This window comes from Triturus cristatus, chromosome 6 (genome assembly GCF_964204655.1).
Source record: "Triturus cristatus chromosome 6, aTriCri1.1, whole genome shotgun sequence".
Classification (NCBI taxonomy): domain Eukaryota; kingdom Metazoa; phylum Chordata; class Amphibia; order Caudata; family Salamandridae; genus Triturus; species Triturus cristatus.
This window is the reverse complement of record NC_140589.1, coordinates 881,476,335-881,489,040: the sequence shown is the minus strand read 5'-3', so window position 1 is coordinate 881,489,040 and position 12,706 is coordinate 881,476,335. Positions and strand designations below refer to the sequence as shown.

Genomic DNA, 12,706 nt, shown 5'->3' with positions numbered 1-12,706 from the left:
AATGCACACAATCACCCTGCAGTCCAGCTCTATTAAGAAAAGAAAATGTAGCAAGTCTACAAACACGGTGTGTGCTTTCAGAATCACCTGAAAGCACACTTCGTGTTTTTAGACTTGCTGCATTTCTATTCTTATAGAGTGCAGCTGCGGGGTGATTGTTTGCCTTTGTTAAAGTTTTCATGTTAATCGCAGCGCCCATCATGAGCTGCAATTAACATGAAAACTTTAGCATCCCAGCTTTATTAAGAAAAGAAAGTGCAGCGAGTCTAGAAACACAGCGTATGCTTCCAGGTGATTCCGAAAGCACAATCCATGTTTGTAGACTTGCTGCATTTCTTTTTTAACTAACGTGTGGCTGCGGGGCAGATGGTGTGCTTTTGTGAAAGTATTCATGGCAATCGCAGCTTTTGACTGGCGCTGCAATTAATATGACTACTTTAACAAAGCCCACAATGTGCCCCGCAGCAGCTCTCTAAAAACAAAGGAAATTATGCAAGTTCAGGCGCCCTGCTTGAACCCACAGGCTGCTTCTTCCTCGGCAACAAGGAAATTCCGGATTGTTGCGCTGCTCGCATTTTAAAAGCAGCAGCGCAAGTGCTCTAAGGGGTTGTGCTGTGTGTGCGCGCCACACACATGGCACTGCACGCTCGGGGGGCAGAGGTGCGCACGCGCACCTTACTGGGAACTGTGGTCCAGTCATTCAGGGCTACTCTTAGGCAACATACAGCGTTTCCAGTCCTATTCTGTTCTTCCTCGGGTCCAGAAAGTGTTCTCCAGTGGGTGCCTGGAGATGCCACTTTTATGCCTGGCATGATCTAGCGAGTGAGAATGACTCTGGGCATGCCCTAACCAATGAGGTAAATGTTCCTGGGGCAAACTCTACCCACACTTAGGATCTGAGGGGTGGAGGTGTGTACCATGGTAATCCCATTGTCTTGCCACATCTAACACTAAAATCCAGTTTGAAGCAGCCACTGTGCCCACAATGAACTCCGAGACAGAGGACTGGTAGGAATAAACAGGGTCCTCCAGCAGTTAAACGGTGGATACACTGAATTGTGTTGGCATCTTGCTCCCTTCCTTTCTACTGCATCCCACGTGTTATATGTAAAACCCAGAGACGGATGTTTGGTAGGACAAAGCAGGGTCGTTCAGCAACCAAATAATGAATACACAAAAATGTTCTTTGCATCCTGTTCTCTCCGTTTCAAATGATATATGTGGCTCAGCAGACCTCCCACGCAGCATTTTACACTATGCTATTAAAATTAGATCTCCAACCCTACCATGCACATTCTGTGAGGTTCAGAGGAGTCTTCTCTTCCCATTCAGGTCAGCCTATTGTTTGTTCTTGGGAGGCATTTCACACTTATTCAAATGCTAAGGAAGTTAGAAAGCAAATGCAAATTAGCCTCCAGAAACTTCAGGGACACAGAAGGCAGTTTTCTAAAAGTTACTTTTCCATAATATTTATTACAAAAAAATCTACTTCACCATTGAATTGGATTTTTAATAACTATCAAAAATTGTTGGTAAGTAGTTTTTTTGCTACTCCAATTCCTGAGATACAGTAATAGGAATTTAATCTGTACTCTGGTTTTCTACATAGGAAAGCTAGGCCTGCCACAATAAAAAATAGCTTTTGGGTGGTAGTTACTGCAAGGACATATGAACATTAAATCTCTACATGTCCTACTTTTAAATACGGTGTACCCTGTCTTGTGGGCTATAAGGCCTACACAGGGGGTTACTAATACTTAAAAGGGAGGTTTTGACTTGTTGAAAGGGTTTATTTTGACAGGTTAAATTGCAGTTTTTGCATTGTAACAGTCAGGTTACAATGATAGGCCTGATACCATGTTTGTACTCGCTGCTATAGTAGATGGCACAATAGGTACAGCAGTCCATTAGTGGTATTTAAGTTTCAGTCCCTGGGTACTTTCTGTCATATACTAGTGACTTAAAGGCAAATTAAATCTGCCAATTAGGAGTCTGCTAATTCAACCACTTTAAAAGGGGGAGTGTAGTAAAGTGCCTCTTTTTGCATGGTTGCCCCCCACTTTTTGCATGATGTTGATGCTATTTTGACTAAGTGTGCCCTGGGTTCCTGCCAACCAGATGCGTAGGGTCTGTGTTCTTTCCTTAAAACTGTACTGTTGCACACCCAATTGGCAACTCTCTGGCCATATGTAAGTCCCTTGTAAAGGGCAGCATGGGTACCAAGGGCCCTGTGACCAGGGAAGGCCTCTTAGGGCTGCAGCACATATTGTGCCACCCTTAGAGACCCTGTACCCTGACACACACACACTGCTGTTCCTGGCTGTGTGTTTTGGTGCAGAACAAAGTGAAGAGTCCACATGGCACACCTCCCTGTGGACCATGCCTACAATCCACTGTCTATGGCATAGATCACCAGCCTCTCTAGCTGGGTGCACTATGCCACTGGTGAGGGTACATGTGTGGGCCCTCTACCCTTACAGTGTCTAAGTCCATTCTTAGACATTGTAAGTGCAGTAAAGCCATAAAGAGTATATGGTCTGGAAGTTTGTCATTACGAACTCCAAAGCACCATAATGGCTTTACTGAAAACTGGGAAGTTTGATATCAAACTTCTCAGCACATTAAACCCACACTGATTCCAATGTGGTATTTAATGCAAAATGCACTCGGAGGGCATCTTAGGGATGCTCCCTAAAAAGCAACCTGACTGTAGTGGCTGTCCCCAGCTGCCACCCCAGACATTGTTTCTGGACCCCTGGATTGAGAGCCTCCCACTCTCGAGGTCCTGATAAAAGCACATCCTGGGCAGAGGTGCCAAGCCTCCTCCCCCAGGATGGGCAAGGTCCACGAAGGGGAAGCTTCAAAGGCTTTCCGCCTTTGTGAGCTGACCCAGCTATTTGCTGCTACCAGCTACTGGCCCCCAATGGTTCTGACCCCCACTTTGGGTGAAAGAATCGGTGGGAAAACCAAGATAGGAGGAGAGGTGTGCCCACCTTTGCCAACCCTACCCCTTAGGTGGGGGAGGTGAGGCGAAGCACAATTCTCAGTCCACGCCATCTTGACGATGGGAGGGACCCAGCCATCCAGAGTGAGGCTTATGCCCCCCCCTTTCCATTGGAGGGTGGCATAATAGGAGGTGTACCCACCCCAAGGAAGGTAGCCATTGGTCCCAACCTGTGCCTACCTGAAAAGCCCCTAAATGTAGTATTAAGGGGCAACCCTGAACCTTGCCTCGTCAGACCAGAGACCAGTAGAAGGACTGAAAAGCTGTGCTGAAGGAAGAATAGGAGGACACCAACTGACTTGGTCCCAGCCCTACCGACCTGTCCCGATCTCGACCTGCTCCAGCAGCATCCCGGTGTGTCCTGTAACCAGCCGCCCCCCAGAACCTGCCCTGCCTTCCCTAAAAAGACTTTGCCTCCTGTGAGCACCGGATTTCCTCACCAACAGACTCTGGCTCCGGCCTAATCTGTGAGTGCGCCACTCTGCACCTGATGCCCATGGCCCGAGTTCGAGTGACCCAACTCCATAAGGTGGTCTACCTTGGGATCCTGACCTAGGATCTGGTGATCTCTGACCTACCTCAAGTCTCCCAAGACGCCTACAGCCCCTTTGTGGAGGATCCCCCGACCGGAGCCGTAAGGTAAACCCAATGCTAAAAGACAGCCCTGCACCCAACGGTGTCCCGGCATCCCTCACATCCCAATTCACCTCACCAACTGGTGGTCCCCTCCAGAAGCTCTTCGTGCCTGAGCATGCAGTGTTTGTTCTGACCGGAGCTTTCCCATTAAAACCAACAGGGATCCCGACATCGATCCAGCACCCTGCACCCGACTGCCCCAGTGCAACTGTGGGTGCACCTTGTGTGAGATTTTGGATCCCCCTTTGCCCTGAGCTAAATCCTAGGAGCTTTGCTCCCACATCCAAGTGGCAAACCTGTGAGCAGCCTCCAACCGGAGGCCCCCTATCCCCCATTGGATAACATTGAGGCTCAGCACTCTGCAACCGGCCGCTCTAGTGTCGCTGAGGGTGTTCTTTGAGTGCATTCTCGACCCTAGGGGAACCCTGTTTCTAACCCCAGAAACCCAACTCTCCCAACCATGTACTTACCTTGAAACCGATAACTTCATTTCCTACTATAGGATTGCATTAATTGCTTTTCTGTGAAAAAAGTTTTAAGTGTGGAGTTGGAGATTGTACGAAAACTCAAGAAACTGTGTGTTTACAAAAACTGACTTATCTTTTGTCTCGGAAATGTCCCAGTGTGATATCTAGGCATATCACACTGAGTAAAAAAGTAATCGCAAAGTAATTGCTAAGTAACTGAAAAGTAATTTCAACTGTTTCTGAACATTTGACCTATCTGTAACTTCATTCAACTGTATTATATTAGAAAAGTATTATTTTACTTATCGCACCAGATCTGGCTTGGTTCTAAAAATAAAAGACAACAAAGAAATATTTTTGACACAAACAATTGGTCTGAGTTCAGTCTTTGAGTATGTGATAACATTTCGTGCCTGAGTGTGTACTATAAATGCTTAACACTACCCTCTGATAGAGCCTTACTGCTCATCCACAATACCACAAATGGAGAGTAAGGTATTATCTGTAGGCTCCCAAAAGGCTTTGTAAGACTTTTGGGATCCACTGGATTCTGTGCACGCTATACCTTACTTTGGTATAGTATATATACAGAGACAGCTTCCTACAGGGAGCACAGGCACTTTACTACTGGTTCGCTGGTGTATGTTGCACAGAGTTCTAAAGCAAGAACAAATATAGGCTCCAGCAGAGGGCTAAAAATCTGGGGTAACCACGCAGAAAAGGTACCCTTTATACAGTACCCTTTTCCCACTCCATTTACACATGTGGTAAAACTTACCTTTGGAATATATTAAAATATATTTACATGCATAAATGTTGTGGAAAATCTTTTTGTAAGGCATATGAATATCCACAAAGTTAGAACTTTATGGGTGTGTATTACCTTGCGTGCCCCACAGTCCTCTAATTCCTCTCACTACTGCAGAAACGCCTCCATGTGTCAGAATATTCTTGCTAGTCGATTCCATTAGCAAGTCTACATATACACAGAACCTGATTCTTTAGCTGCATATGAATTTCTGTGCACCTAAGTAGGAATGAGATGTGCAAAAATAGTTGAGAATCGGGTCTTTGGCATGGAAAGAAACATTACTATAGCCAGCCTCTATTTACTATGTATAGAAAAACAGCTCTAATGTGCATTAGGACCCATTGAATTTGACACCGGCCTGAGCCACACAGGTCTGTGCTCAAAGCATTCATGCTTTAGACACAGCTTTCTTCCTAAGAGGAATTTAGCAAAATGGGCACAAATCAGAATTGTAGCCATTTGAGTCCTACAAGGAGTTGCGGCAATAGGCTCATAGTCCATAGGATTTTTTTTTTTGTAAAGTCATGCCTAATAGATGGACTATTTGTGTTGTATTTAACCAATTTGTCCTCATTAAGGCTTTTACAGTAAAATATAGTTTATATTAAAATATGGAATGGCCCCTCTGTTTGCTGAAGGCATACTTGTAATATGCAAATGGCTACCCATTAGCCTTAATGTTGCACCTTCCAAGCTCCTGACCCGTGTAGACATTGGATTTACTCAGAGGTATCGACAGCATGATTTATGAGCCAGGGTATATATTTTGATATATTATTTAATTGTGCTAAAGTACTTTACTTGAAAAAAGCAAACAACTTGTTTTGTTTTATTCAAACAGCTGGTGGACACAGTAGCATGAAAAAGACAGATGGACATGCTGTGGCTTGTACTGAACGAAGAGCTGCCAGCAAAATTACACCAGAAAAAGTGATTGTTTTCCAGAGTTCTGAGACGCAAGTACCTGCCATAAGAAAATCATGCTCTGAAATCAAAAATGAGGTGGAAGAAGAGACAAATGTTGAGTGTGAACTTGGTTTGCGAAAACCAACCAATACCACTTTCTGCCAGGATTTTTCTAAAGCACTGATTTCACAAGAAAATAATACATGTGAGAGTCATTTAAGGAATACACATCTTATGTATCAGCAAGACATCCAATCATCTAGTTGGTTACGACCTGAGGTTGGAAAACGTTCAGTGGAGACAACGGATCTGATTATAATTGAGAAAAGAAAAGAAGAGATGCCGTATGTATGCGCCAAATGTGGAAAAAAATTTACCCGAAAGGAAAATCTCATGACACACCAGAAAATGCATATGGGACTCGTAAAAGAGAAACGATATAAGTGCACCGAATGTGAGAAAAGCTTTAGTCATAAAGGAAATTTTATGATGCATCAAAGAACACATGCAGGCGAGAAACCATATCAATGCACTCAATGTGAGAAAAGGTTCAACCGAAAGGGAAATCTTATTAGGCACTATAGAATACATACAGGAGAAAAGCCATACAAATGCACTTCCTGTGAGAAGAGCTTCAGTCAAAAAAAAAATCTTATTGCACATCAGACAATACATACATGTCATGAGCAGGACCAAAGTGCATGAAAAATAAAGTTGAAAATGATGAGATAATATAATTCCATAGTCATTGGAGAAAAATTATCCTGACAGTTCCTGTCTCGAAAATGAATTTAAGTTCTGCCATTCTGTGTAACTGACTTTGAGACTATGAACCCGGAAAGATATTGTTGAAGTCACCAAAATGAGAAAAATGTGAACCTAAAGAAACTTCTTATTGTAAACCTGTGATGATTTGCCTTTGCCCTAAAATGATTGAGCCGTGGGTAGGTCTGCAGAGTTTCAACTGACCAGGTATCAGACACCAGACAGCTTCTGATTGATCACATGCTGATACAACAGTGACATTCTTGTACTGAGCAAGCAGCTGAGTTTAGTATATTGCTCCTCTTGCTGAAAGTAAGACTTTTTTAATAGAAAAGCAGGTCAGCAATAAAATGATATGAATGACGCACAGAGTGAAAGTAAAATGAAGAAATCTGCATACCTATACATTCAAAAGTATAACAAACAATGGCAAAGCCAATAGGTCTGGCCTTGACAAGATGTTGGATTGTTAATATTTTGTAATTCTTTTTTATTGGAAGCATGCCGCAAAACTCAAAAGAAGAAGAAAAAGAACATGGCGGACATGTGACTATAATAAAATAATTACAATTAAAACAAAACGGGCTGTTGTATAGAATTTTCAAATAGCAGCCTGGGTTATTCCTTGTTTATGGGTGTACAATAGAGCAAGTATAAAAACACTTCTTCATTTTAATGCATATCATAGGAAAATACAGTCCATACCAACAAAAAGAAAATGTACTATAGGCTTTGAATTAATGTAACCTAAAGACATAGTTTAAAGTGACAAAAAAAAATTAGAAAAGAGAGAAAGTAGAGAAAGAAAACACATTTACAAATTAGAGTATTGGCCCTTAAGCCCTGGCCCTGAAGTCTACTTCCCTGTAGACAGATGTGCACGTGATCAGGCACAGGGCTGTCACTCAACACAAGAGAGCCACTGGCTAAAGTGGTCTGACCCATTTCCCTATACTCTTTGGTGTGGTGGACAGACGCAAAATGTGAATGGCACCTGAACAGGCCAATGTACGAGCAGGGATGACCCACAGCTCCACTCTGTATGTGTGTGTGTATTTATGTTTTATATTTTTATTATTATTATTACATGGGGCTGACAAGACAGCTATTGCAGTTTCTAGATCAGACTGAATAATGTATTTGCTGCTGTCATAGCAGGACAGATGGCATCTCGTTTCGGAAAACCATAAACGGACCTTTTAAGAAGTAAGAGATAATTCAAGGGTTAGATAAGATACTAACAGAAACCATAGAAACGTGGTAGAGTTTAGATTTTTAATTCACAAGAGTTAAAATGAACTACACTATTATAAGTTCTAAGTGCAACATCACAAGGATGTATTTGAAAATCCTACTGCTGAATGCCTTCAAGGGTATTAACCAGGTTGGCCTGACGTCGGTGGCTGTGCGGTTCAAGGATTGTGCTGTGGGGGTCACACAGAAGAAGGTGCCGTTGAGTTATAGTAGCAGGGCGGTTTTGTTCTGCAGCTTTTTTTGTTTTTTAATCAACAGACCTGACATTTTCCTTGCTGCAAGCCGGTACAGAGAGCTGAGCTTTAAACAAGCTTCTCTGATACAGTTAGTACCTCCTTGGCAGTGGCAGCTTGTATGTCTAGCATACAGTGGAACATTATGGGTACAACCATATACTTCCTTCGTTCAGAATGGGCACCGCACGAGCCAGAGAAGTGCACCCTACCCCCATGTATAGGACTGTTTTTGAATGGTCATCAGCATGGCAAGTCAATTCAAACAGGTATATCACAGGCAACTGTAGGGCAAGCAACACACACCACACCTCCCGCCCCATCATTGTCAGAAGCTGTGTGTGTGCCCTTCACACAGATGAGTGCAGCGTGGGCATGAAAAATGCATGCTTAATCACAGACACCGCAATAGTGCCCACTAACAGGAGTGGCACACTGAGGCAGGAGCAGTGCAATCCTTCCTAATACACTGAATATTCAAGCACGCGTTCCGATTTTGGTGAAACTTGAGCATTGTTTACCTGGTGGGGACAATGCCTCTGATTAACCTGCATGCCAGGGGAAATAAGAACCTGTATATGGAAAGACGTGCTTCGTGCACTTTTTTCTGCCTGTTTCTGTCTCTTTGCACATTTTCCCCAGACAAATTCCAGCATTTGTGAGCGGTTTAAATTTGTAGGAGGTAAATTTCAGAGAGATGCCAGCATTTAATGCAGGGCTCTGAATGTGTTCACTGCACTAACTCCTGTTTGCCTAGGGACAAATCTGTTCTGCATCTTTGCATTAGAAGATATACAGCGGGAGCCAAGCTCCACTTTCGTATACCAGCAAAAGCAGCAACCCTGCACGCTGCACTTGCCAAACTGGTTCACCCCAAGCAGTAACAGCAGCAGTACATGCTTCTTTTGAGAAACAGGCATTAACAGCAGCGCTACTTGCTTCTTTTGAGGACCAGCAGTAACAGCAGCAGAACATGCTTCTTTTGAGGAATCGGCAGTACCAGTAAATGTACATGCCTCCTTTGAGGAACAGGCAGTAACAGCAGCAGTACATGCTTCTATTGAGGAATAGGCAGTAACAGAAGATCACGGAGGAGATATTAGAGGGTAGATCATTGGGTCTTACTGTGATTTTAGCATCCTAGAAACGGTCTGATTGCTCACCGATGAAAGCAGCTCTTTTTGGAAGGTTTAATCTGACCTCAGATTAGTATTTTAAAAAAACTTTGCAGTATTACTACACAAGAGTAACCAGACATTATTGGAGGCCTGATTGGACCTTGAATAAACTGACATTTTTAAAATGATGGAGAAAGCGTAACCTGGCATATGTAAACCTCTGATTTCTGCAGAGAACATCCTATGTTTTTTTTTGTAGAGTTACATTAACATGTGGCTGATGGAGAGCTGTTTAGCGCTTGCAAGTTTGCAAAGACACCTGGAAGGCGGTCAACATGAGGGTGCAGAGGAATATACCTCAATTATTGCACATTTTCACACTGATTCACTCATAGCTGCCAAGGTTTCAGATTGCCAAGTGTGACGTTTTCATAATTTCACTGTAAATATGGGTGACATTCTCGCAGTCTGACTCTGCTCAGTTTTCAGAGGCCTGCTGTTAGCGCACTTTAGTTCAGTGACTTTCTTAGTTTCTCATTGCTCAAATGCGTGTAATTTCTAATATTTATATGCCTCCCTTGTCTTCATTGCTTGATTTTGCTTGCGAGAATGTGTCACTCATAGTCCTTGAAAATGTTACTCATAATTACACTGAAATTATGAAAATGTGACACATAGTAATCTGAAACTTTTGCAGCTATCCTGAGGTCATCCCCCGCCCCCCAACCACCCTCAACCCCACCACTCCCAAAGCTCACCAGCTGCCCCTGCTATTAAGAAAATAAATGAAGCAATTCTACAAATACGGCGTGTGCTTTCAGGTGATTATGAAAGCACAGCCATGTTTGTAGACTTGATGCATTTCTTTTCTTAGTATAGCTGGGCTGCGAGGTGGTTGTGTGCATTTGTTAAAGTTTTCATGTTAATCGCAGCTCCCATCATGAGCAGCTGTGGGGTGATTGTGTGCGATTGTTAACGTTTTCATGTTAATCACAGCGCCCGTCATGGGCTGTAATTAACTTGAAAACTTTAACAAATGCACATAATCACCCTGCAGGCCAGCTCTATTAAGAAAAGAAAATGTAGCAAGTCTACAAACACGGTGTGTGCTTTCAGAATCACCTGAAAGCACACTTCGTGTTTTTAGACTTGCTGCATTTCTATTCTTATAGAGTGCAGCTGCGGGGTGATTGTTTGCCTTTGTTAAAGTTTTCATGTTAATCGCAGCGCCCATCATGAGCTGCAATTAACATGAAAACTTTAGCATATGCACACAATCACCCGCATCCCAGCTTTATTAAGAAAAGAAAGTGCAGCGAGTCTAGAAACACAGCGTGTGCTTCCAGGTGATTCCGAAAGCACAATCCATGTTTGTAGACTTGCTGCATTTCTTTTGTAACTAACGTGCGGCTGCGGGGCAGATTGTGTGCTTTTGTGAAAGTATTCATGGTAATCGCAGCTTGTGACTGGCGCTGCAATTAATATGAATACTTTAACAAAGCCCACAATGTGCCCCGCAGCAGCTCTCTAAAAACAAAGGAAATTATGCAAGTTCAGGCGTCCACCTTGATCCCACAGACTGCCTCTTCCTCGGCAACAAGGAAATGCCAGATTGTTGCGCTGCTCGCCTTTTAAAAGCCGCAGCGCAAGTGCTCTAAGGGGATGTGCTGTGTGTGCGCGCCACACACATGGCACTGCACGCTCGGGGGGCAGAGGTGCGCACGCGCACCTTACTGGGAACTGTGGTCCAGTCATTCAGGGCTACTCTTAGGCAACATACAGCGTTTCCAGTCCTATTCTGTTCTTCCTCGGGTCCAGAAAGTGTTCTCCAGTGGGTGCCTCGAGATGCCACTTTTATGCCTGGCATGATCTAGCGAGTTAGAATGACTCTGGGCATGCCCTAACCAATGAGGTAAATGTTCCTGGGGCAAACTCTACCCACACTTAGGATCTGAGGGGTGGAGGTGTGTACCATGGTAATCCCATTGTCTTGCCACATCTAACACTAAAATCCAGTTTGAAGCAGCCACTGTGCCCACAATGAACTCCGAGACAGAGGGCTGGTAGGAATAAACAGGGTCCTCCAGCAGTTAAACGGTGGATACACTGAATTGTGTTGGCATCTTGTTCCCTTCCTTTCTACTGCATCTACAGACGGATGTTTGGTAGGACAAAGCAGGGTCGTTCAGCAATAAAATAATGAATACACAAAAATTTTCTTTGCATCCTGTTCTCTCCGTTTCAAATGATACATGTGGCTCAGCAGACCTCTTACGCAGCATTTTACACTATGCTATTAAAATTAGATCTCCAACCCCTACCCTGTGCATTCTGTGAGGTTCAGAGGAGTCTTCTCTTCCCATTCAGGTCAGCCTATTGTTTGTTCTTGGGAGGCATTTCACACTTATTCAAATGCTAAGGAAGTTAGAAAGCAAATGCAAATTAGCCTCCAGAAACTTCAGGGACACAGAAGGCAGTTTTCTAAAAGTTACTTTTCCATAATATTTATTACAAAAAATTCTACTTCACCATTGAATTGGATTTTTAATAACTATCAAAAATTGTTGGTAAGTAGTTTTTTTGCTACTCCAATTCCCGAGATACAGTATTAGGAATTTAATCTGTACTCTGGTTTTCTACATAGGAAAGCTAGGCCTGCCACAATGAAAAATTGCTTTTGGGTGGTAGTTACTGTAAGGACATATGAACATTAAATCTCTACATGTCCTACTTTTAAATACGGTGTACCCTGTCTTGTGGGCTATAAGGCCTACACAGGGGTTTACTAATACTTAAAAGGGAGGTTTTGACTTGTTAAAAGGGTTTATTTTAACAGGTTAAATTGCAGTTTTTGCATTCTAACAGTCAGGTTACAATGATAGGCCTGATACCATGTTTGTACTCGCTGCTATAGTAGATGGCACAATAGGTACAGCAGTCCATTAGTGGTATTTAAGTTTCAGTCCCTGGGTACTTTTTGTCATATACTAGTGACTTAAAGGCAAAATAAATCTGCCAATTAGGAGTATGCCAATTCAACCACTTTAAAAGGGGGAGTGTAGTAAAGTGCCTCTTTTTGCATGGTTGCCCCCCACTTTTTGCATGATGTTGATGCTATTTTGACTAAGTGTGCCCTGGGTTCCTGCCAACCAGATACGTAGGGTCTGTGTTCTTTCCTTAAAACTGTACTGTTGCACACCCAATTGGCAACTCTCTGGCCATATGTAAGTCCCTTGTAAAGGGTAGCATGGGTACCAAGGGCCCTCTGACCAGGGAAGGCCTCTTAGGGCTGCAGCACATGTTATACCACCCTTACAGACCCTGTACCCTGACACACACACACTGCTGTTCCTGGCTGTGTGTTTTGGTGCAGGACAAAGTGAAGAGTCCACATGGCACACATCCCTGTGGACCATGCCTACAATCCACTGTCTATGGCATAGATCACCCACCTCTCTAGCTGGGTGCACTATGCCACTGGTGAGGGTACATGTGTGGGACCTCTACCCTTA

At 43.4% G+C, this 12,706-nt stretch overlaps 1 protein-coding gene across 3 annotated transcripts in view; it reads left to right on the top strand.

The window, feature by feature from the left end:
• The window catches only part of LOC146818007 (uncharacterized), a 202,823-nt gene extending 195,470 nt beyond the window's left edge, over positions 1 to 7,353 (top strand). For all 3 annotated transcript variants that reach the window (XM_085611492.1, XM_085611491.1, XM_085611493.1), the window contains one exon: positions 5,760 to 7,353. In XM_085611492.1, the coding sequence (XP_085467618.1) occupies positions 5,760 to 6,529 (770 nt within the window). In that variant the 3' untranslated portion in view covers positions 6,530 to 7,353. The remainder of the gene's footprint in view (positions 1 to 5,759) is intronic.
• Positions 7,354 to 12,706: the final 5,353 nt, after the last annotated feature.